The 21431-nt window shown below is 52.1% G+C and overlaps 3 protein-coding genes and 1 non-coding gene across 7 annotated transcripts in view; all 4 read right to left on the bottom strand.

Moving 5' to 3' along the window:
- Positions 1 to 399: 399 nt before the first annotated feature.
- Positions 400 to 14900, bottom strand: PTPN6 (protein tyrosine phosphatase non-receptor type 6). 4 transcript variants are annotated; one of them, XM_061454158.1, is made up of 16 exons: positions 14659 to 14900; positions 14383 to 14483; positions 9580 to 9702; positions 9104 to 9298; positions 6053 to 6275; positions 5287 to 5403; positions 5011 to 5124; positions 4524 to 4620; positions 4055 to 4134; positions 3816 to 3965; positions 3566 to 3697; positions 3156 to 3310; positions 2806 to 2873; positions 2261 to 2412; positions 1526 to 1623; positions 400 to 1405 (listed from the first exon to the last, which is right to left on the bottom strand). In XM_061454158.1, the coding sequence occupies exons 2-16, from the start codon at positions 14394 to 14396 to the stop codon at positions 1300 to 1302; spliced, it is 1824 nt and encodes a 607-aa protein (XP_061310142.1). In that variant the 5' UTR covers positions 14397 to 14483; positions 14659 to 14900; the 3' UTR covers positions 400 to 1299. The 4 variants fall into 4 exon arrangements, with proteins under 4 accessions (XP_061310142.1, XP_061310145.1, XP_061310144.1 ...); XM_061454161.1 differs by lacking the exon at positions 14659 to 14900 and adding an exon at positions 9971 to 10232; XM_061454160.1 differs by lacking the exon at positions 14659 to 14900 and adding an exon at positions 9971 to 10267 and having other exon boundaries at positions 14383 to 14480.
- Positions 14901 to 15736: 836 nt separating this feature from the next.
- Positions 15737 to 21431, bottom strand: part of CUNH12orf57 (chromosome unknown C12orf57 homolog) — a 27472-nt gene continuing 21777 nt past the window's right edge. The window contains exons 2-4 of the mRNA XM_061454157.1: positions 16367 to 16439; positions 16107 to 16283; positions 15737 to 16033 (exon numbers count right to left, since the gene is read on the bottom strand). Of these exons, the coding sequence (XP_061310141.1) occupies positions 15885 to 16033; positions 16107 to 16283; positions 16367 to 16421 (381 nt within the window). The 5' untranslated portion in view covers positions 16422 to 16439 and the 3' untranslated portion in view covers positions 15737 to 15884. The remainder of the gene's footprint in view (positions 16034 to 16106; positions 16284 to 16366; positions 16440 to 21431) is intronic.
- LOC133269826 (U7 small nuclear RNA) lies at positions 16534 to 16592 on the bottom strand. The gene has a single exon (XR_009743571.1). It is a non-coding gene; the product is annotated as a U7 small nuclear RNA (small nuclear RNA).
- Positions 17059 to 21431, bottom strand: part of ATN1 (atrophin 1) — a 26862-nt gene continuing 22489 nt past the window's right edge. The window contains exons 7-10 of the mRNA XM_061454156.1: positions 20656 to 21373; positions 19220 to 19363; positions 18758 to 18938; positions 17059 to 18230 (exon numbers count right to left, since the gene is read on the bottom strand). Of these exons, the coding sequence (XP_061310140.1) occupies positions 18197 to 18230; positions 18758 to 18938; positions 19220 to 19363; positions 20656 to 21373 (1077 nt within the window). The 3' untranslated portion in view covers positions 17059 to 18196. The remainder of the gene's footprint in view (positions 18231 to 18757; positions 18939 to 19219; positions 19364 to 20655; positions 21374 to 21431) is intronic.

The following is a 21431-nucleotide window of genomic DNA, read 5'->3' as shown; positions in this document are numbered from 1 at the left end:
GTAGAGCTTACCATCAACTAAAATGCCCAGATCCCTTTCTGCAGGATTGCACTCTAGCCTCTTGTTCCCCAATTTACATGTCCAGCCAGGATTACACTGTTCAGGTACAGAATCTAGCATTTGTTCTTGTTAAATTCCATGTGGAATATGTGCAGAAGCCTTTGTGTGGGTTTGTCACAGCTGACTTTCTGTGCTCAGGCTTACCTGACAACTACCAACGCTCAAGCCTCAAAGCAAGGAGCCACCATAACTGATTGCAGCTTCTGGTCAGGAGTCTGAAGGCTGCAGAAAAGTGATGAAAATCAAGCTAGAGCCATTCTTGTAAGTTCTTGCAGAGCTGCAAGTGAAGCCAGGAGTGCAGCTATACTCAGAGAGAGAAAAAGCTTTTGGGACTCAGCATTCAAAGAACTACAAGTTTATTTACAACCAAAGGAGAAAACATGGCAATCACATCCAATTCGGGTGTATTTACAGCATCCAATCAAATAGAAAAGGGATCATGAGAAGAGGGCCTCTTCATCAGGGACTGTAGCAACAGGACAAGGGGTGATGGGTTTAAATTTAAATGGGAAGTTCAGGTTAGATACAAGGAAAAAGTTCTTTACTGTGAGGGTGGTGAGGCACAGGCACAGGTTGCCCAGAGAAGTGGTGAATGCTCCATCCCTGGCAGTGCTCAAGGCCAGGTTGGATGGGGCTTGGAGCAACCTGGATTCGTGGAAGGTGTCCCTGCCCATGGCAGGGGGTTGAGAACTGGATGACTTTAAGGTCCTTTCCAACCCAACCCACTCAATGATTCTATAGGGCAGAGGGTTGGTATTAAGGAGAAAGGAAGTTTCCTGTTGAACTGTAGAGTTGCTGAGCTGAAACAGGCCAAACCCTCTATACTTTAAAAGCTGAGGCTTCAGGGAACACTACTAACAGGCTAAATTCTAACTCACAGCAGTGGGCAGAGATGTAGCTCCTGTAAAAAGCTTCCTTCACCCTTCTTCAAGTTCACTGGAGCTGACCCAGCAGAGGTGAGCTTGGGCCCCAGTGCTCAGCAAGGGGAAGAAGGGGCCTTATTAACGTTACTGAAGGATGAAGGGGCAGCAGGAGACACTGCTGGCCTGCACAGGCAAGGGATGAGGAAGTCAGTCAGCTGAGCTGGAAAGCAGTCTGGTTCAGGGCTGGAAGGTGGGATGGAAAACAAGGAAAAGACCTAATTTCAGTCCAAGGGTGAGGAATGCAAGACAGCCCAGCCTGGATGTGAGCTTCAGCCCTGCACCCCTGGTTCAAACCCCCCAGGGGGCTACCTGCAACCTATTTTTTCTTCAGCGAGCCTTTCAGCTTTTTCTCCAAGGAGTGCTGCTTCTGTGCCTTCTCCTTCTTCCCCAGGTTCTCATAGACCCTTGACTCCTCTTTCTGCCTGGAAACCAGGGAAAAAGAAGGAGAAAAAGTGAGCAACAGTAGGAAACCTGCCAAGGCAGCAGGGAGACTTTTGTCAGAGGCAGGCCAAGCTGTGCCTCTGCTTTAGGTGAGCTCTTACTTGGAGGGTTTCCGTGAAGCTTTGGCATGCATGTTCCTTGCTGCAGGGGGATAGGTAATGTTCCCATACTCAGACTCTTTTGGCTTCCCTTTCTGAGACTACAGGAGAGAAATACCAAACAGAGATGAGTGTCGTCTGGGGAAAGCAGATGGGGAAAGAAGGGTTCTGGCTGTTTAACCATGCTCCATGCTAGGATCTCAGTGGAGGTTGGTGGATTGCTGAAGGCTTCAGGCTCAGTGCACTCTGCCCACTGCTGTCACAGGGGGCTGCAAATGCATCCTTGTAACAGGGGCAACCAATATCACTGGAACACCTGAGAGTGCCACATGTCAGCCAAAGAATATGAAACAGCAGCAGCTACTGGATGCTGCTAGAGGCTACAAAGAGAGATAAAAGATGCCACTTATCAGGTAGCAGGAGAAAATCCTGCAACTGCAGAACCAGCACAGGAAAGACAAAGACGAAAGGACAGGGCAAAGTCTTGTAATCAGATAATGCTTGGTGGAGGTGTCATGTAGAACATAGCTGAAATAACTGCATTAAAACTGTCTAGTAGTTCAGAAGGGGTTGGTACTCGAGCTGCTAATGTTGTGCTCTGAATTTCAAGACAGGAACAGGCACTCAGACCTGGGTGCAGCATCATAGTCTGTGTAGGTCCCAGTGCTAGCCTGGAAACAGAACACTCCATCCCAGACCTCAGCTCACAGGACAGGAAAGCAGAGTCCCCTTTCTTACCTGGATAACTTCCAGCTTTTTCTTGGTTGTCTCTATGAACTGGCAGATAGCCATATAGATGAACTTGTACTGGGCCTCTGTCTGCACCATCCCTGAGCGCTGGGCCCTCACCATCTGGATGGTCTTCTGGATGTCAATGTCACAGTCCAGCCCTAGCAGGAGATATCAGGAAAGCTTATGGACATGTCCACTGGCCCCTCTCCCAGTTCTCCACCAAAAGCAGTCTCAGTGGAGGTCAGTCAAGAAGTTTCCACCTCCCTCCATACTCTTTACTCCTGTATGGACCTCCTATCCCTCCTTCCTGCTCAGCATTTTTCAAGTCTGGCCCTGGAGAAAGAGCCCAAGCTCAGGAAAAGCTGAAGTAAGTGGGTATGGTGCAGAGATCCAGCAGCTGCCACACAGCAAAGACAGTGCAACCTGCTTAGGGCTGGGGCAGGATCTCTTCCACTGATACCTGATGGTTTTCATCCATTTGCAGCTGGACTTAAGGGCACAGCCCTACTGGGTAGGCCAGCTCACTTCAAGATACTCTGGGGTCCTCTTACCCTTGGTGGAGATTGTTTCCACTATCATATCAATGATGATGATAGTCCCAGTGCGGCCAATCCCAGCACTGCAAGGAGAGGACAAGCAGAAGTCAGAGCAATACAGCTCCTGAAACAAAATGCAGCTGCTTCTGGGGAAGGACACAGCACTTGTAGAAGCTGTTCAGCAATGCCACAGAGTCATAGATTCAACAGGCAGAATTTGATTTGGGGGCATCAAAGAGGACAAAGTAAGTATCAGAGCTGGCACATTCTTCATTCACAAGTCCTGGGAACAGCTGGTGGAGCAGGAGAGACTTTCTATACCTCACCCTAGAGAAGGGATGGAGAATGCTTCAAACCCTACTAACCTGCAATGCACCAGAATAGGCCCCGCATCAGGGATGCTCTCTTGCTTCTGGTTGATTTGGTCAAGGAAGCTGAGCACTCCTCCTGGATCGCTGGGTACACCGTGGTCAGGCCAGCTCAGGTACTGGTAGTGCCAGATCTCACGCACAGCCTTACCCTGATAATAACAAGACATCCCACTGGTAAAACTGCAATCCAGTCCTATCCTTGGCCTCTGTCCCAGCGAGAGGTGGGTCTGAAGCCAGAAGGAATCTGTCTCCTGTGCATTTCTTGGCCACTCCACCAGCTCAAAACAGGTGGGAACAGCCACCCAATGATGACTCAGCATCACCACCAGCAGTTCCCAGCCTTAGACAGACAGTGACTGTCAGACCCCCTGGTTCAATGGCAGCCCTCTACCAGGTATACTCACGTTATCTTTTGGACACACACAGAGGTAACGGAGTTTGTACTCCAATGCATCATGCTCCCCAGTGTTCTCCACGAGGTAGGGACCATATTCCTTCATGCTGCCCACCTCTGGCCAGTAAGGCACACATTTGTTCTGTGTAGGCAGAGAGGATGGGGTGAGGACGGGCACAAAGCAGGAAAGAGAGAAGATGCAGAGCAATAGCTGAAGGAGAAGAAGGGGCAGCTCTGAGACACCACAAGCCACTGCTTACCCGTCCTTTTTCTACCTCCCGTGTAGTCATCACGATAGTGCGTGTGTTCTCCTGCCACACCATTTGCCAGAAGTCATTGACTGTGGCATCCAGGCAGCCCTGGCTGGCAATGTAGGTCTTGGTGCACTCATCTGGGCTGGCCAGGTTGTTCTGAGTGTGGACAAAGGAAGATCGGAGGGCTGCAGGACCAAGAGGCCTTCCCCCATTCTGGGCATGCAGGCATCTTTCAAGAGCCTCACCTTGATATAGTTGGCATTGATATAGTCAGATCCGGGTATATTTGGGTCCCTTCCTTGGAGAATGACTCTGGAATGATCAACTGGGGATGCAGTGGGAAAACAAGCAGAGCACTGAGATGCTCCAATTCTCAGAGCCACGTGAAGCTTTGTCATTACCCCACTCATCCATACTACCCTGTGCATGCAGCATGCCTCTTATTTTCACCTCTCCTTCTCTCACCCTGTCCTCTCATCTCTCTACCCCTATTATGGCACATTGGAAGCTAATGCAACCCAACAATGCAACCCTCCTTCCTTCAAAGACATGAAAAGGCTGTGACCTCTCCCATCAGCTCTTACATCCTCAGTGCACACCTTTAAACCTGCTCTGAAGGCTAGAGCAGGCTGAGGCAGAGCCAGGGATGACTCAGGCAGCTCTTCGCTGCCTGTGTCTGTTTTAGGATTTTTATGGTGGAAAAGCAAGACTCACAGGGCAAGATGTTCTTGTATCGGTTCTTGCTCTTGTTTTCAGGTCTCTGACCCTCATGGCGGTCAAACAGCTGCTTGGCTTCCTGTTTTTGCAGGCTCTGAGAGCAGAAAGAACAGTCATGGCAAGGTCACAGTGTATGACAAAGGAGGTGGGCACTCACAGGAACAGTGGTGACTCTGGGACACATGGACGGGCTTGTGGGAGAGCAGAGAAGAGAAAAGGAAACCTAGACCTGGAAAGTCCAAGGCTCGAGCCCTTGCTGTCTTGGTAACTTCCAACCATGAAAAGCACATTTCTGCCTCTCTGGGTTTGCTTAAAGGTGACCCAGAGGAACAGGCTCCAGAGACTTCTTTCAAGAGATGAATTGTCAAGAATTGACAAGACACCCGAGAAGTTTGTGTCCAGGAAGAAATCCAGGATGGAGAATAAAGGTGGTGCACAGGGACTTCCCAAAAGGCCAGAATCATGTCCCCCAGCAGTTTCTTACATCAAACTCCTCCCAGAATCCAGCCTTGGATGCCTCCTCAGATAGACTCTTCTTGTTCAGTTCCTGCACTCTATTCTCAATGTCAGCAGCATTCACCCTCGTAGCATAGTAGGGCTGGGGAAGGGAAAACACAATGGGTTGGCATGAGAGAGAAGCTGCTGGAGAGCAAAGTCTCCTCTGTGTGCTGTGGAGAAAAGGAGGAGGACACAAAGCAGAAACAAACAGCAAGTGGGTCCCTCCAAAGGATCCGTGAGAAACAGCGGAAACAGGATTTACCTGCTTCAGGTACACAAAGGAGCCAGACACCTCTTCAATTCCAGTCTTCTTGAAGTGCTCCACCAGATCTGCCAAGCTGTCAAACGTTTCAGCATCTCCAGCTGTGTAGCGTCCGTTCTAAATAGAAGAAGGATGTGTAATAGCCCACTCACAACCCCATATAGAGAAAGCTGATACTGCTCAAGGGTTCAAAGCCATAGGCACTACCCTGTGCCATCCAGAAAAGCATCCTCCCTCCGGCAGGGAGGTCAAATGGCAGAGAACACTAAGTTCACAGCATGGTGAACTGCCTCCTGTTCTCAGTGGATGGAAGCCCCCAGAAGGAGTATTGCTCTCAGCTCCCATTTAAGGTCACTTGTCATTGAAATCTCCCTCCACTATCTGCACCATCCCACATGAAAGAAATAGAACTGGGGCCAGCCAGGTTGGTCACATCCTTCAGACCAAGCGTGAAGGCCTTGCAGATGCTCCTCCTCCAAGAGCTTTGAACTCTTCTGATGAATTCAGACTTAAATTGTGAATCCTCCTCTGTCTTTCACCACAGACTCCTTGTACCGGAGTTCTCAGTCACACTGAGCCCTGAGCACCCAGCCCATAGTCACCCAGACTGGGGTGAGGACACAAAGAACCTGTTTTCAGGATCCAGTCTCAGGAACACTGCTGCTAGTAACCAAGCTGTCAGAGCCCATGCTTTTGAGGACACAACCAGCAGGGATCGGCAGAGACTTCTTCCATTCCCTTTCCTTTTCCTCTCCCAACTGCTCACCTCACACATGATCTTGATGTGTGTGACTTTGAGCCAGGCTCCTGCAGCACTGGTTGCCCCAGCTGGTGGAGCATCAGAGCCAGGTTTAAGCTGGTCAGTGAGGACAGACAAGACAAAATCCCCAGGTTTGCTGAGGCTCTCCCGCACCAAAAAGGTCCAAGGGGTGGCTTTGGCCTGGAGAAGCGACTCAGCTGCAGAGCCTGACAGATGCCCATGGTACCATCTAGGAGAAACAAGAAGGGGGAGATGCAGGTAAGTGCTCTTGAGTTGATGAATGAAGGACAGCAGTGCTGGGGAAGGGTGAGAGAAAAGGAAGGAAAGGGGAGAGAGAGGGGAAGGAAAGAGATAGGGAAGAAAATCAGGGGAGGAGCAGGATCTTGGGACCCAGGGAGCAGAATGCTGGTACCAGAGGACAGAGTGGGAAAGCACCAACTGTGATCCAGTTGTGTGATACATGCAGGCACAGGTAAGCAACACTTGCTGGCTTGAAGACCAGTTGGGAGAGGGTAGTTTCAGCACCCCCCAGCACTACTGGCATTCTTGCCTTACTGCTGCAAGGTGCTTTGGAAGCTCAAGCACCAAAGTCAGAAACTCTCCCATAGGATTTGGCAGTATCCAGATGGTTGTGTTGAGATCAGATCCATTAAAGAGCCACCCCAGCAGCCCCTCTTTCTGAAACTCAGTCACCTCTTCAATCAAAGGATAATTCCCATTCCCTGGGCACACTACACCACAGCAATCAGCCTAGCCATGGGATTGGATACCAGGAGCCACCTAAAGCCCATATTCTGCTCCGGGTACTTATCACTGTTGTTGATCCATGTGCACATTCCTGTCCTTGGTGCAAACATCCACTCTGCAGCTCTTTCTCTCAGCACAAGTTGAGGAGCATCCCTCATTGACCAATGGGCTCTCTGCCTTGCTGCAGGAGTGTCCCCGGGTGAAGAGGGATACAAACATGGTGCAAACGGCACCACTGCTGCCAAGCTCCTTCCCTCCCCACAAAGCTCTCAGGGCAGTGTGTGTGCCAGGTGGGATCCCATTGCACTGTGTGGTGTGGGGGGAAGTGACAGGCACCAGAAGCAGGCTGGGAGGTCAGGTCATCTCTGTGCAGATCCTCTGTTTCCTCATGCCTGTCCCAGGCTTCACAGTCTCCCTGGACCACACCAGAAGGTCTGGGGGGGCACTTCTGAGTTGACAAGTAGAGATGCAGAAGGCCACGGTAACTGCAGCTCTGTCCTGCTTCCACAAATCTTGCTTGGAAGCTGGAGCTAAAGATACAGACTACAGAAAGCCAAGAGTTGCAAGGTGCTCTGGACACTGGGAAACACTCTGGATCATCCCACTTCTCCATTACCCATTTTCTGGTGGAGCCTCTACTGGGTCTGACACATAGAATCATAGAATGGGTTGGGCTGGAAGGAACCTTCAAGATCATCCAGTTCCAGCATGTCTCAGCCCAAGGGTCACCACAGGCCTGGGGCTCCTGCCCTGGACCCTTCATTCCCTCCCAGTTCAGTGTCAGGGAGGGGATTGGGGCACTTCCCCTCCAGCAGGGATGGGTCCTGGGCTGGAGATACAGCTGCTGAGTTTGGCCATTTTCCGTGGTGAGCAGCGTTTCCAAAGCAGGCATCTGATGCATCGGACTGACTTGTAATGCTCCTCCCTGCTCCTGCTCCTTGCAGGTACCACAAGCATCAGTGATGCTCCGTGCGTCACTGCATGCAGTGCTGTCTAGGCCAGGCTGATGCTCCCAGAGCTGTGTGAGCAGGTTTGATACTCACGGAACAGCTAACAGTGGAGGTCTAGAGCAATACTGGTTTCTATGGTGAGCTACAAATTAAGCTATCTGTCCCCAAGAACTGAAATGGAGCCCAGGAGGCTCAAGTCACAGAAGCAGCTGTGGCATTCATTCACCCCAGCATCTGGCCAGAGCAACACATTCCTCTACACAACCTCTAGGAATCATTTTGACAGCAATACGTGGCAGACAGTTACTGTGCCTGGGCAAGTAATTCCTGTTTGATCCTCACTTCATGCACTGCAAGGAGCAATGACATTCACTGCATGGCAGCTGTTAACTCTTGAACCTCCTCCCAAAGAAGCGTTCAGCCACCATGTGCCAGTGCTCAGATGCTCCCCAGGGAATGATTGACCCCTCCTGCCCATCAGAGAGGTCTCCAGGCCTCCCCTCCTCAGGTAGGAAGGGGTTAATGGCTCCCAGTTAAGCCCAACTCTTCAAAGCCACGTGATGGAAAATCACTTGGGGAGAGAGTGAGAGGAGCTTTCGTAAGAGCCTTGCGGGCAGGGAGAAGTTTCCAACCGCAGAGAGGAAGGGAGGAAACTGCAGGGCCACAACCCAACGGCCCTGAGTGGAGAGGACAGCCGGCAGACAGATGCTGGCCCCTCTGCAGACCCATCCACAGAGCAAGCGGGGGCATACACAGGCGCTTTGCCCAGGGAATCTTTGTCCTGTTTCCAGGACCCAGCCACCCCAGAGCACCGTGTGAACTGCTCCCCAGCCTGCATCAAAGAGCCTGAAGACACAGCAGCAAGAGCAAACCCACCTGATTCGATTTAGGAACTTGGCGTCAGAGGGATAGGCAAAGTGGAGAGAGGAAAGAGACTAAGCAGGCTAGGAACAGCTGGGGAACATGGTCCTGCTCTCAGCTACGCAAGTCACTCAGGCCTGGAGTAACCAAGGAGGTCTGCGGCAAGGCTGAGGGCTTCCCCATAATATGTCACTCTACAGGCTGCTGCAGACCCATAGCTCACACCATAAACCTTTGCTTTTAGGAACAGTATATAAATAGCAAAGGCAACAGGAAACCAGAAGCAAAAGTAAAGCCCTCTTAGGTCTGTTGTGATGGGTCAAGTTATAGTCAGCTATTGCTGGAGATGCTGCCCCTGTGGAAACATAAGGAGGCTACAGGAAGCAGGAAATACTTTTTGCAGGGTTTGCCCTGGGGATACAGGCAGGGCAGAAAGACAGACTTGAAGCACAGAGGAGGTCTCATCACAGACACGTTGGCTGCTTTCCTTTCTCCATACCTCTCCGTAGTAGGGTCGGAACAGTTAAGCGGGTATCGCAAGTCAATGATGGTTCCATCTTTGTCCTGCAGTGAGCCCTGTTGCTGCGTGTAGTACTCCACCAGTTCTGACAAGGTGGCAAACTTCTCCCCTCCATACAGGTCATAGAAATCCCCGGTGTTCTGGATGCGGATGTGAGTTACCTGATCACCAACCCTGTGGGATGATGCACAGGGAGGTGGTTGCAAAAGAGGCATAAAATGTTCTGTGTTACCTTCTGCCACAGAGCCAGAGCAAATAGACCCAATGAAAGGAGGCAAAAGAGAAACTCCTGGGGCAACTCCCAGGGTCTAGAAGATCCTGGGAAGCCCAGGTCCTTTGGAAAGAACTCAAAGGAATAAGGACAGAATGAAAACGATGCCACAGGATGCGTGAGGATCGAAGCATCCTGTGTATGTAGCCCTGGGAAGACAGCAGCTGTGGTCCAAGTTACTTACCGGACTGAAAGAGAAAAATCCCCCTGATTCTTCCGACTGGGTCTGGCCAGAAAGCTCCCATGGACACCTCGTCCCTTCAGTAAGGCTTCAGCTTCCAGCCCACTCAGGTCACGGTGAAACCACCTACCAGAGGAGGTGGAAACAAGACCAAGTGAATAAAAATGACTAGGCACTATTACAGAGACTTGTACAGCAAAGCATGGCCCCAGTCAGCACCCCTAGAGATACCCATGCGGATGATGGCAGCATCCCTTTCTACCTGACACCTCCCTCACACTATGAAAGGTTTCCATTGAGATACAACTTCCAGGATGATTGATCCCCCCAGTCTGTCCTACTTCCCTGGTTCCCCCTCTTTACACACACACACACATTTCTCAGTCCCTCTTACCTCACCATCGTGGAGAGCCGATGAAGAAGGGGACAAGTGTCTACAACCAAGGCAACTCAAAAAACACAGAGGAGAACTCGGTTTGCGCTGGTGAGAAACGGGAAGTTGGAGGTCTGCGCTGGAGCACCCAACACCACGCTGGTTCTGCGCCTCTCGGGGGCTGGCCGTGCATCTCTCCTGGTGTCTACCATCAGTCCATTCTGACCCTCTCCATCCACCTGTGTCTGGATCGGTGCCTTGATCTCTGGCCCTCTGCACAGTGCTGTGGGGCACAGGCAGGTGCGAGCCTGCGCGCAGCTTGGCACACGCGGCTCCAGGGACAGGAAGCACTCTGAGCCATCACCTCCCCAGCCCCAAGCTGCTTTGCACACACTTCTGCTTCTCCTTTTGTGTCTTTCCTCCCCCCATCCCCTGTTACTCTCTGGTTCCCTGTCTTCTTTCACACCAGGACTGACTCTCCAAGTGCATCTTGGGTCCCAGCTGCACGTTCTCTGGTCCCCTTCTTCCCCAGAAGGCCAATGACAGGCATGAGTGCTCCCCACCTCCAAGCCCTTGCCATGGTGCCAAGCTGCCTGAGGTCACTCACATGCCTGCAAGGCTGAAGCAAGCAGTACATGGTGACATACACTGAGCAATGAGGTACCCCACTGCAGGTTACATCTGCCCAGCTACACAGCTTGGCTCTGCTGGGCTGCCCTCATCTACCTACCTGAAACCTCCATACTCTATTTCACTGATGAACTCTCTGGGCAGTTAAATGTTCAATGTGCCCTGTACAGCCACAGGGGGAAATCTGTGCAAACACAGATGCTGAGGTGCAGGCAAGCATTTTGAGCAGAGCTCTGCCTTCTCAAAACAGCCTGTTGGAGGATGTGACTGATGTGAGCAGTGCTAGCTCAAAAGGGATGGGGTGGGAGGTAGCCTTAAAGCTGCCCAGAGAAGAAGGCAGACACCAGAACAAATAGCTACTACCTACAGTGTGCCCATTCAACACCAAGTTTGCTTAGCCTAGGACCTTCAAGATCCCAGTGTAGCATACTGAAGCCAACCTGGACAACTAGACACAAAGAAGGAAAACTACCCATTTCCAGTTACCTAGCAGCCATTTCCAACCATAGCTCATGACTGCTCTTTTCGACAGCACTGGTTTCAAGGTCTGCAGATCTCAAGAAAGAATGGGAGTTAAGCAGTGGCCAAAGAGGGAAATCCAGCTGGCAAAGGAGCCTGGCTTTTAACTGGGGCCACTGTGGCTACCCTGTGTGGTGGTGTGGGCAGGAGGAACAGCAAGAGATGTGCTCATCTCAACCAGCAGCCTTCCCTGCACCCCACCAGAATGGGAAACTGAACAGGCTGCTAGCAAGGATTGAGACAAAGCTCGTGGCCAAGACAGGAACTAACAACAAAGGGAAGTACAGGGGAGACGAGTGGGAAGCTAAACCTTATTGCTAGAAAGGCAACCCAGTCACCTACAGGAGCTTCCTTTGAAATGCTTCTATTTTCACACACATGATGGATCGGGGTGTGGGGAGCTGCAGGGATCCAGCTGTCCTGACTTAAATCCGATAGTAAAAACAAGGAGAGTTTAAAGGCTTAGAGACCTGTGGCTCTTGGGAACAACCTCTATGCAGAAGTGTAGAAGCTGCACCTAAAAGACTGCAGCTAAGTCAGAGCCACTCTAAGCACTGACACAGGAAAGAAATATTGTTTACTTAGGAAAGAAATGACAGAAATCCCAGAAGAGAATTCCTGATATCAAAAGATTATGTGGGATCAATATGAAGCCATGGCAGACAAAAACTAAAACCTAGACATTCCTACATCTTATGAACTGGCTGAAGGAAAAAAGTTGTCTGAGGAAAAGAACATCAGTGGGACACAGAGGAAGAGGGAAAGAACAAGGTAGCAAAGAGCCCAGATTAACAGGTTAAGAGGTTTCAGCAAAGAGACTGCTCCTATGCTGCTGTTTCAGTACAGCACAGGTGGCAGAACCTCATCTTGTAAAATCTTAATGGAGCCAAGCCACAGCTAGCAAAGGAGCAAAGAAGATAAATGAAATAACCAATTAAAAGATACACACATCTGGACTGCTGTAAAAGAAAGGACACTGAGAAACTGGACAGAATCCAGTATAAGGCCACTAAGGCAGTGAAGAACATGGAACTCAGCAAAGACAGAGGAAGATGGGCTTGTTCAGCTTGGAGAAAAGATGCTTGAGGAGAGATTTAACAGCTGCCTGAGACTACCTAAAAGGGGACTTGTGGGGTTTACAAAGAATAAACCAGATTCTTCTTTGTGGGACACATTAAAAGGTCAAGAGGCACCAGGCACAGCTTGCAGCAACGGAAATTCTGATTAGATGTGGAGAAAAGCTACACACATGCTCCCCCGCCCCAAGGGTGGTTCAGCAATTGCCACAGGTGCCCAGGGAAGCTGAGGAACCTCCACTCTTGAAGATGTTCAGAACTCACCTGAACAAGGCTCTGAGCAATCTGATACAGCTTTGGGGTTAGCTCTGCTGTGAGCAGGGCGTTGGAGTAGATGATCCAGAAGCCAAAGTGGTTATCAAAGGAGGAGTAGAGGAAGAGGTTATGTATAGAGTTTCTTTTCCCTCTCTATTCCCTAAACCTCCATTTGCAGCTACTTGTAGACTCAACCCTCAAATCCATAACAAATTTAGCATCCTTCGGCAAGGAGTTCCAGGGCCCACCTACAGAAACACTCCCTCCTTTGGCTTGCTTATAACCTGCTCCCTGCCTCATTTTTATTAATGTCTGGTTATTGTAAGAAAGAAAAACCACTGACTGATTCCTGACCCCTATTCACCCCATCCAAACTGCTCATTACACTGACCTGTAACATCCATATCCTTCCTCAGCGTTTTGCTGGGCTGAAGACTCTGACCCTGTTCTATACCTCTGATCATTCTTGCTGTCCCTTTCTGAGATGTTTCCAAGACTGGTGTGTTGTTTTGGAGATAAGAGTGAAAGATGGCACAGAACTGCAGCGTTCCAAGATGCTGGTGAGTCACAGACAGTGGGGATTTCTGCTAATTCTTCACCACTACCAAGCATTAAGCCAGCAATTACACATGCTTATGTATGACCACAGGCTTACTCCAGAGAGGTTATGATTAGTTCACAGTTCATTGGTTTAGATGTAAATGTTGAATTCTTTTTCTGCATGAACATTGTTTTACATATGCCTATATGGGATTCCGGCTGCTCTTCTAATGCCCACTCGTTCACTATCATAAGGTCCTTCTGCAATTATTCAGTCAGCTCCCACCCTATTATCCTGAATAACTCTCTACCACCAGTCAGTTTTCTCACCTCACCAAGCTCTATTTCCGGGTCATTTGGGAATATACTGAACAGCAGAGACTCCCAGTTAAGCCTGTGATTCGACCACTGATGACTTCCCTTTGCTGTAAGAACCGAATGCTTATTCCCACCTTCCAGTTCTTATTTTCTACTAATTCTTCACCCATGAAAGTCTTCATCTTCTTTCTTATGCCACAACTGTAGCTTTAGTTAAAGACTTGGATGAAAAAATCTTGTCAACTGATTTTTTGGAGCTCCAAGGAATCTGTCTCAACCAGACCTGCCTTATCCACAAAACTGGAGTTTTACAAAAAAGTTATCTTTCCAAAAGCAGATGCCGACTCTTTCTTTAATATCACACTCACTCACTTCTCCAGTCTACTCTCTACCCTCTTGCCCAGATACCAACTTGGTTGCTTTGTGCTTCCCTGAAGCCTAGGGATCTCATTTGGAGACCTTTTTGAGCACCAGCATTGCATTTGATACTTCAAATCCTCACCACTGAGATGATTTTAGTCAGGAGGTTTTGCTGTTCCACACAGAACTGCATCCTAGTTCAGCTGTTGGCGCAGAGGGAAGGCCATCTGGGCTTGGGGATGGGCAGATGGAACGTGGGACCCCAGGACCACCGTGGTTTCCCAGACTGTTACCGTAGAGTAGCAAATCCCATTCCTGTACATCATGCTGCTGCAGTTTCCAGAGCAGAGCAACTGGTTGGACTGACCCTGATGATTTTATGTCCTGCTGTTCTATGAAGGGCTTGAGAGACTGCAGTGAATCAAGCAATAACCACCCTCCCTCCTGCCCTGTCTCTGTACGGGGACACTCAGAAACATTGGCAGAAAACCTGTAGCAAAAGGGGCATCACAAATCTGCTTGCTTTTTATCAAAGTGAAACTGCTGTTTCACTTTGATAAAAAGCAAGAAACCGTAACAGCAGTAAGAATCTAAACCACTCTCAATTCCAGTCCTCCAGCTACTCCGAAGCTCCTATCAGAAGGTGAGTTCTGCCCACTTCCTACTGCCAGTATTTGTGGTTTTCTCCCCAACAAGTCCTGTTTGCTTCCCCTGAGGAGCATTCACAGCACTCACCCACAGGATGCCATCAGGATCTTGACTCACAGATCCCCTCTGCCGGAGGACTGACAGCAGCTGGTGGAGAAAATACCACAGCTCTTAACCAGGGGGTCCTACTAAAGAAAATAAAGCAGTATTGGAATGAGCAAGCCAGTATCTTGAGACAGACTTGGGGGAGAGACCACAGACCCTGACAGAGAAGGATGGAATTGCTGCCTCCCCAAGGGGCTGGATGCTCCTGCGTTGAGTGCCACAGAGCGGCCGGGGGCTGCACCACCTCCTGTGACTCACCTGTGTCCGATCCCGCAGTCCCGAACTCCGCCTGTTCCTGGGCGGACTGAGGAGAAGGCAACTCCAGGTCAGCCAAACCGCAGAGGGCTTAATTCTCACCTTTTGGAAAGCACTTCCTGGGGTGTAGTTAATGAGTAATTAGGGAGGTGGAGGAAGGCCAAGGCGGGAGAGGTAGATGGAGTCGGAAGAGACCGACTGCGCTTCCTGCCTCCTATCCACTGAGCTCACGCCCTTGCTGTCTACATTCCTGCCTGGTTTGTAACTGGAAGGCAGAACCGGAGACAGCTTTCTCACATCTGGCTCGCAGCTACCTGTTCTCTCAGGCCCGGCTTCATCACCCCCAGCCCTGCCATGATGGCCCACATCACCCTCCCCAAAGACCTCAACGCTTCCAAGGGCAACAGGCTAATGAGGCTACAAGCAGAAGCATCTGATGTCCCTCCATTTGGATCAAGTCCGATAAACCAAACATCGCCATGGAGCAAGGCTGCCCTGCTAGTTTTGTCTCTCTTCAGTTCCGTAAGACATAGGATGCGATTTGATGTTGTTTGCATTGCTCTAATCCAGGCTGCAGCCAAACTGGGCACAGTCCTCCCACACCACTCCCCCTGCTGCTTTTTTCATTAGGGCTGGTATGTCTGATAGCACATTCAGCTGTGAAACAATGCAGCCAGTGGGTAGAGGTGGTAGGAATAACCTGCACCCACCCTGCTGACGAGAGGGGACTCACAGGCAGTTGCAGCACTTGCTGAACAGCACTAGCTTATGTTTTACAGACACATTAGGTAGTGCATTTCAGATAACACATTTGCAAAGCTTGCTCCAGACAGGGCTTAGCACCGCTGAAATAGAAAATAAAGTCACTTTATTTTATATCACATCAAGTCCCAGGGCTTCACACTAAGACTTTGCTTAAATGATTACCTTTCTGCAGAATTAGGTACAACTAGGCCCCTCAAAGCACCAGCACAGGTTTTGTCAGGCATAAGGCAGGCACTTCTGTAACCATTTCTGCACCAGGGAGAGGTATCTGTGCCCCAAACACACCACTAAGTTTGTGTCCATTCATAAAACAAGGGCAACTTCGAGACATGGTTTATTCAGGAGCAGACACACAAGCAGGCACAAACCGCCCCGTTCCTGTCGGGTCAGCGCCTCCCCCGTTCGACTGCTCCAAAGCATCCGAGCATCGCGGCCCGCCGGGGCTGGAGGAGAGGTCGCCGGGCTCAGGAGGTGGCCACTCCGCCGGTACCGGCGCCGTGCGGCGGCAGCGTCATGGGCGGCAGGAACATGGCTTTGAGCTTGCCCGACATGCCGGCGATCTCCGGGTCCTGCGACTCGTACGACTTGATCAGCCGGGCGAACTTCAGGACCCCTGCGAGAGAAGGGCTGGGAAGGACGGAGGCGGCCGCCCGTCGGCGGGCCCGGCGCTCCGGGGCACTACCCACCTTCGCCGTCGCTGCTGAAGCCGTAGGCTTTGATCACGTCCTGCTGGATCTGGGTAGCCACAGGCAGGAGGAACTGCAGCATCTTGCCCATGTCGTTACAGGCGTTGTCCCGCGCCTCCTCCATGCGCTGCGCGTTCTCGGGCGCACCGAAGGCCTTGATCACCTCCGCCAGCACCGCTGCGGAAAGCAAACGCACACTCAACCGCCGCGCAGCGCAACGCAGCGCAGCGCTCCCGGAGCCTCCTGCGGCCCTCACCTACCCTTGGCCTGCTCCGCGCTCAGCGGCGCCGCCGGGGCCGGCGCGGACGCCGCCATGGGGCGCTGCGGACCGGCTACCGCTCCACCCTCCCGAGCGCCGCGTCCCCTCTACCCCGACACCGCTCATGCGCGGCCCGGCCCCTCTCCGCTCTGTCATTGCACCGGTGGGGGTGGCTTCCCGCGGGCGGGAAACCTGCTAGACAAATACTAAAAGAGCTGAAATCACTGCGGAGCTCCCCCCTCAGCGCCGCACCCCACTGGCGCCGACCCGCCCCAAGGCGAGGGTGAGGGCCGCCCGGCCCGCTCATCAACACGCCGTCCCTCGTACGGCTCCCCCTTCGGTCCCGCCTGGTTGCCCCGCCCCGCATCGGCGACAACGGCGAAAAGCCGGGCCCGGACTCACCGCCTTGGTCGTATGCAAATATACCGCTTCCCATTGGTGCCGAGCGGCGTAAGTTCCGCCCCCTCCGGCGGAGAGGGCTGGGGGTTGCCATGGCACCCCCTGCCGGCCACGCCTCCGCAGGCTCTTCCCCCGCCGGCCCAGGGCGGTGCTCAGCGGCTCCCCCCCCCCGCTCCTCCTGCCCGGCCCCGGCTGCCATCCCCGGGGCTCACCCCCTGCCTGCAGAGAGCGAGCGTCTGCCCCATGCACGGGTCGCTCCTGGCCCCGGTGAAAATAAATGAACACAACGCAGTCTGTTTCTGCAAGGGTTTTTTTGATCCTTTTTTTCCCCCCCTCTTTTTTAAGATCTTCATATAGATATTTATATATATAAATTATTAGAATGCATGTCGGGGCTTGGGAGTGCGTGGGGAACTTTGTTCGGGTGGTTTCTTTTTCTATAGCTGGGTTGTTGGTTGGTTTTTTTCTCTTCCTTTTAATGGTTAATTAAGTAAATATATATATATATGGGGACCAATCAAGAGATACAATTGTGAAATCAGACACGCACGCGGGGATGGGAGGGGGCAAGGGGATCACAAGTTGCTACATAAAACTGCCACGTCTAACAGGATGTGCATGAGTTTTAAAAGTACATCAATTAGAAGGGGTGAGGGGAAAGGGGGCAGCCATCATCTTCAAGACAGTCCCAAGGACGCAGTGTCATTGCTCTGGGCCACACTGGCTCTCCCGATGGGACTTGGGGGGATCACGGTGGTGACTGTGGTCTGGGAAACAGCCTCCCAGTGCTTTGCACCTTGTGGGGAAGCACAGCCACCACCTCGCAAACAGTCTGCGGTGCTTTGCACCCCGATGGCTGGGACCGGGCTCTGCATCGGATGGGATGCTGGAGAGCAGGAAGCCACCCCAGCTAATGGGGGAAAGTTCCACATTGCTTTTCCATATCGCTAAGCAGTATCTTACACCTAAAGGGGGGTGGGGTGTGAGGAAAAAAGGCTGTTGGGTTGAGTTCCTCCTCGCAGAAGCAGGAAAGGTGGCAGCATCATGCACATGAAGTCCTGCGATGCTCTGCGCTTATTTAATGCAACTGTTCCCCCGAAACAAAGGATGGAGCTGCTGCCACCCTGAATTCATGTCTTTGTCGCTTTGAGCTCTGTGCAATGCTGATGCCGTTTCCTCCAGAGCTCTGCTGAAATCACGTACCGATCAGTTCATGTCCGTTAAGTGGCGTCTCAGTCCCTCCCCATTTTCTGTCCTCTGCTCTCTGCTCCCAGGATGCCATCCTGTACTGTTCGTCCGTCTTCTCTGGCACTCTGCTGCATGGTGGGATCAGGATGTGTCACTGCAGCTTCCCCTCCCCCAGGATTTGGTTGATTGATTGCTCCTCTTGAGAGAAAGACATGATGATGTCACGCCCACAGTAGAAGTCCGCTTAAAGGGGTTTGTCACTTTCTTTCTTCAGGTGGCTGGAAGAAAGAAGAGGAACAAGGTGATTGAGAAAAAAGGCAATTCAGGCTCTCCTTCTGCCTTCTGTTAGTCCAGACCTCCACAACACCACTGGCTCGGAGGGTTTTTCAAATCCTCGAAGAAGGAGATGCTATTGAAAAGGAACAACCACTGCACATCTTTCTCACTTGTAAAAGCCTCATCTTGGCAAAAGCATCCAACCCTCGCAAATGTTTGGTACTTTGGCAGGGGTTATCAGTTAGTGGGAACTGCGTTAGCATGGGTGCAACATGTCAGTTTATCCCGTCCCCAGAGGGGAGGAGATGAGACCCCACACAAGATTAGCCATGGAACAGCCACTTGCCAAGAATGACCTTCCTGGTAGCCAACCCACTGCTGTGCCCCTGGGGCACGGATCCCTGCTCCTGGGTGTGGGCTCAGGCTCGGTCACTCACTTCAGGGGCAATGCTTCCCTGGGCCCAAAGGTGTTCTGGCGAGGACAGCGCATCCACCCACCCCACAGTGAGGAGAGAGCAGATCCATGCACCTGTAGTAATCCTCCTGCGTCGGGAGCGGCACGCCGTGCAGAGGGTGATGCGCGTGGAGCCACTGCTGCTGTTCCAGAGCCAGGCGCTGCAGCTCAGCTGACTGCGCATGCATGGCCTGGAGCTGATGTGCTGCGGACATGGGTGCCGAGAGGGAGCCCGGCAGGTCCCTGTAGGGTGCAGCTGCAGCCAAAGATGAAACAGAAAATAAACAAGTTAGTGTGATGGCTCCTTCCTCATCCATGGCCCCCCAGCTCAGTCAAGACCCTACTGCGCATGCTTTTCCAGCTCTGTTCATGTGCAGGACTTGCTCACCAAATAGTGTAAGCCCGTTCTATGCCATGCCAAGGATCTGTTTAGTAGACCTCAGTTCGGTCCTGTAATCCTCTCATAACCACCCTGACCCTTGGAGCTCTGCTGAGACTCTTTAGAGGAGACCAGCAGTCCCTGTGAGCATCCCCTACCAAAAAGCTGGTGGCGCAGCACTTCGTTCTCATGTAGAGGGTGAGGCAGGAGAGGGTTTGGGATGGTTCCAGCTGGGTATGGTATCCGGGTCAGGTGTGATCCCGAGGCGAGTGGGTCAATAAGAGGGTGAACAGAGGCTGAGGCTGGGAAGAGAAGATACCACAAGATAATTGTCCCATGCTTTCTAAGAGGCCACACACAGAAAGGTGCAACAAAACAGACATGGAGAGGGTTGGAGTGCATTAGGGATGGAATGATTTCAAGGCTAGAAACACAGTACCGTGTCCTTCTGAATGTTACTCTTTTTAGTGCACTGAATCTCATGTGAACCAGCCTGGCATAGCTCTGTCCCTACACTCCTCAGGGAGAAGTACTGCTTCATAAAGTCAATCCTGCAAGGACCTGCTCTCCAATCACGTCCATACCCAGTACTGTGCCTATCTGCCAGCCTGGCTGTCATTCACGTGCCTCCACAGACTCGGTGCTTCCATTTCCAGATCTCACCCAGCACAGAGGCTTAATGCCAGGCACTCACGTTTGCAAGTGCTTTCTAAGGCTGCGGTGTAAGGTACCACCTACATGAAAACTGCTCTTCCCAGTGTTTTGGACTCACTGCCAGAGTGCTGGTTGGAGGAGCCCAGCTCCAGAGCGTGGGGGGAAGGAGCTTGATTTGTACCTGATGCCATCTCCAAGTAGCTGCAGCTGCTTAGAGTGGGTGTCTGTCAAGTGTCTCTGCCACCAGATCCCACTGACCACTCACAGTACCCACACAGGCATGGCACATTTCCCTCTAGCACTGTAGTTTGGGCTTTGCTTCTCTGAGCTTTTCATCCCTAAACTTCCTTTTATTTTGCTTTCCTGAGGAGGGGAAAACTGAAGGGATCACCACCTCAATTCTGAAGGACATCAGTCTCCAGCTGCTTACAATCAGTCCACCTTCTGTCCCATCCCATCCCATCACCTGCAGAAAGAGCCACAGGAGCAAACTGGAGAACCAAGATTTCATTAGTCCTAAGGATACTGATGAAACCCACTGTTTAGGAGGGTTCCCACTCCCTCTGCAGACCACAGTGTGAGGGATGCAGTCCGCAGCAGCACCAGCCCCCAGGTAGGCAGAGGGACCCTAGCACTGACATTGCATCCCCAGAGATCCAAAACTAAAGGACATAGTGCAAACAACTCTGCTTGCCTATAAGCAGCAAACTCACAGATGCCCCGACACTTGTAACAGGTATCAACGTCTTTGGTGGGACGGGAGCTAGGGCAAAAGTGAATGACCATGATGTTGACCTCTTCTGGCTGAAGTGATGGATCTGGGCCCTGAAAGTCTCTGCAGCTTTTGGGCTTCCCCAGGGCCAGAGGGAGGAAGTGCAAGGAGAGCACAGTAGGAGGAAGAGTGAGGTTTTGTGCAGGGCACCCTCACCATGGTCCTCACCTGCATGTATGGCATCCTGCTGGTGGAGATGGAGGTGGGAATGGATGTGGGAATGCTGATGATGATGAGGTGTCACATTGAGCATCTGCAGACGGGCCAGAGGGTCATTGCTGAGAGCAGCCACCCGCTCAGCATGCTGGCGCTCAGCTGCCAAGCGCTCGGCATAGGACATGTCGGGACGAAGGGTCGGGCCGGCTGCCAGCGCCAGCCTCTCCCGCTCCAAGTGGCCCAGCCCTGGGTGGAACGGAAAAGCGGGATGAAGGCCGGGAGCTGTCTGCAGACTCAGCCCGCCGTGGCGTGGGAACGGATCCATGGCAGCAGCTGGCACGGCGTGGAGCTGCTCCAACTCGGCTGGCTTGACTTCAAAGCCGGGCTTGAGACGTTCACGCAGGTCCCGGTCCCTCAGGTCTCGTTCACGGGCTTCCCGCTCCCTCAGCTCCCGCTCCCGCGTCGCTGGATCACTGCTGTAGATGGCCGGGACGTTGTACCCCAGCAGGCCTGGGTCGACTGCACCAAGCGGCACATAGAAAGGGTGGTTGCGGTTGCTGGGGGACATGACGTGGGGCCGGGCATATTCGCTGAGGGTGCGCAGAGCCGGGGTGTCAGGACCCAGGTATGGGGGAACAGTCGCTACGGCACTGCCCTGCTCAAAGGAGGGGCGGTGGGGGACCGGCCCCAGGGATGAGCACTCAACCGGCCGGCCCTCCTGGGCCATCTTCTGCAAGAGAGCAGACACCAGCGTCAGGGAGCAGCCGAGGGGGTCCTCAAGCATCGGT

This window comes from Pezoporus flaviventris, unplaced genomic scaffold (genome assembly GCF_033815535.1).
Source record: "Pezoporus flaviventris isolate CSIRO_AGI_PZ_B2104156 unplaced genomic scaffold, CSIRO_AGI_Pfla_v1 ptg000015l, whole genome shotgun sequence".
Taxonomy (NCBI): Eukaryota; Metazoa; Chordata; class Aves; order Psittaciformes; family Psittacidae; genus Pezoporus; species Pezoporus flaviventris.
This window is presented reverse-complemented; position numbering and strand designations above follow the sequence as displayed.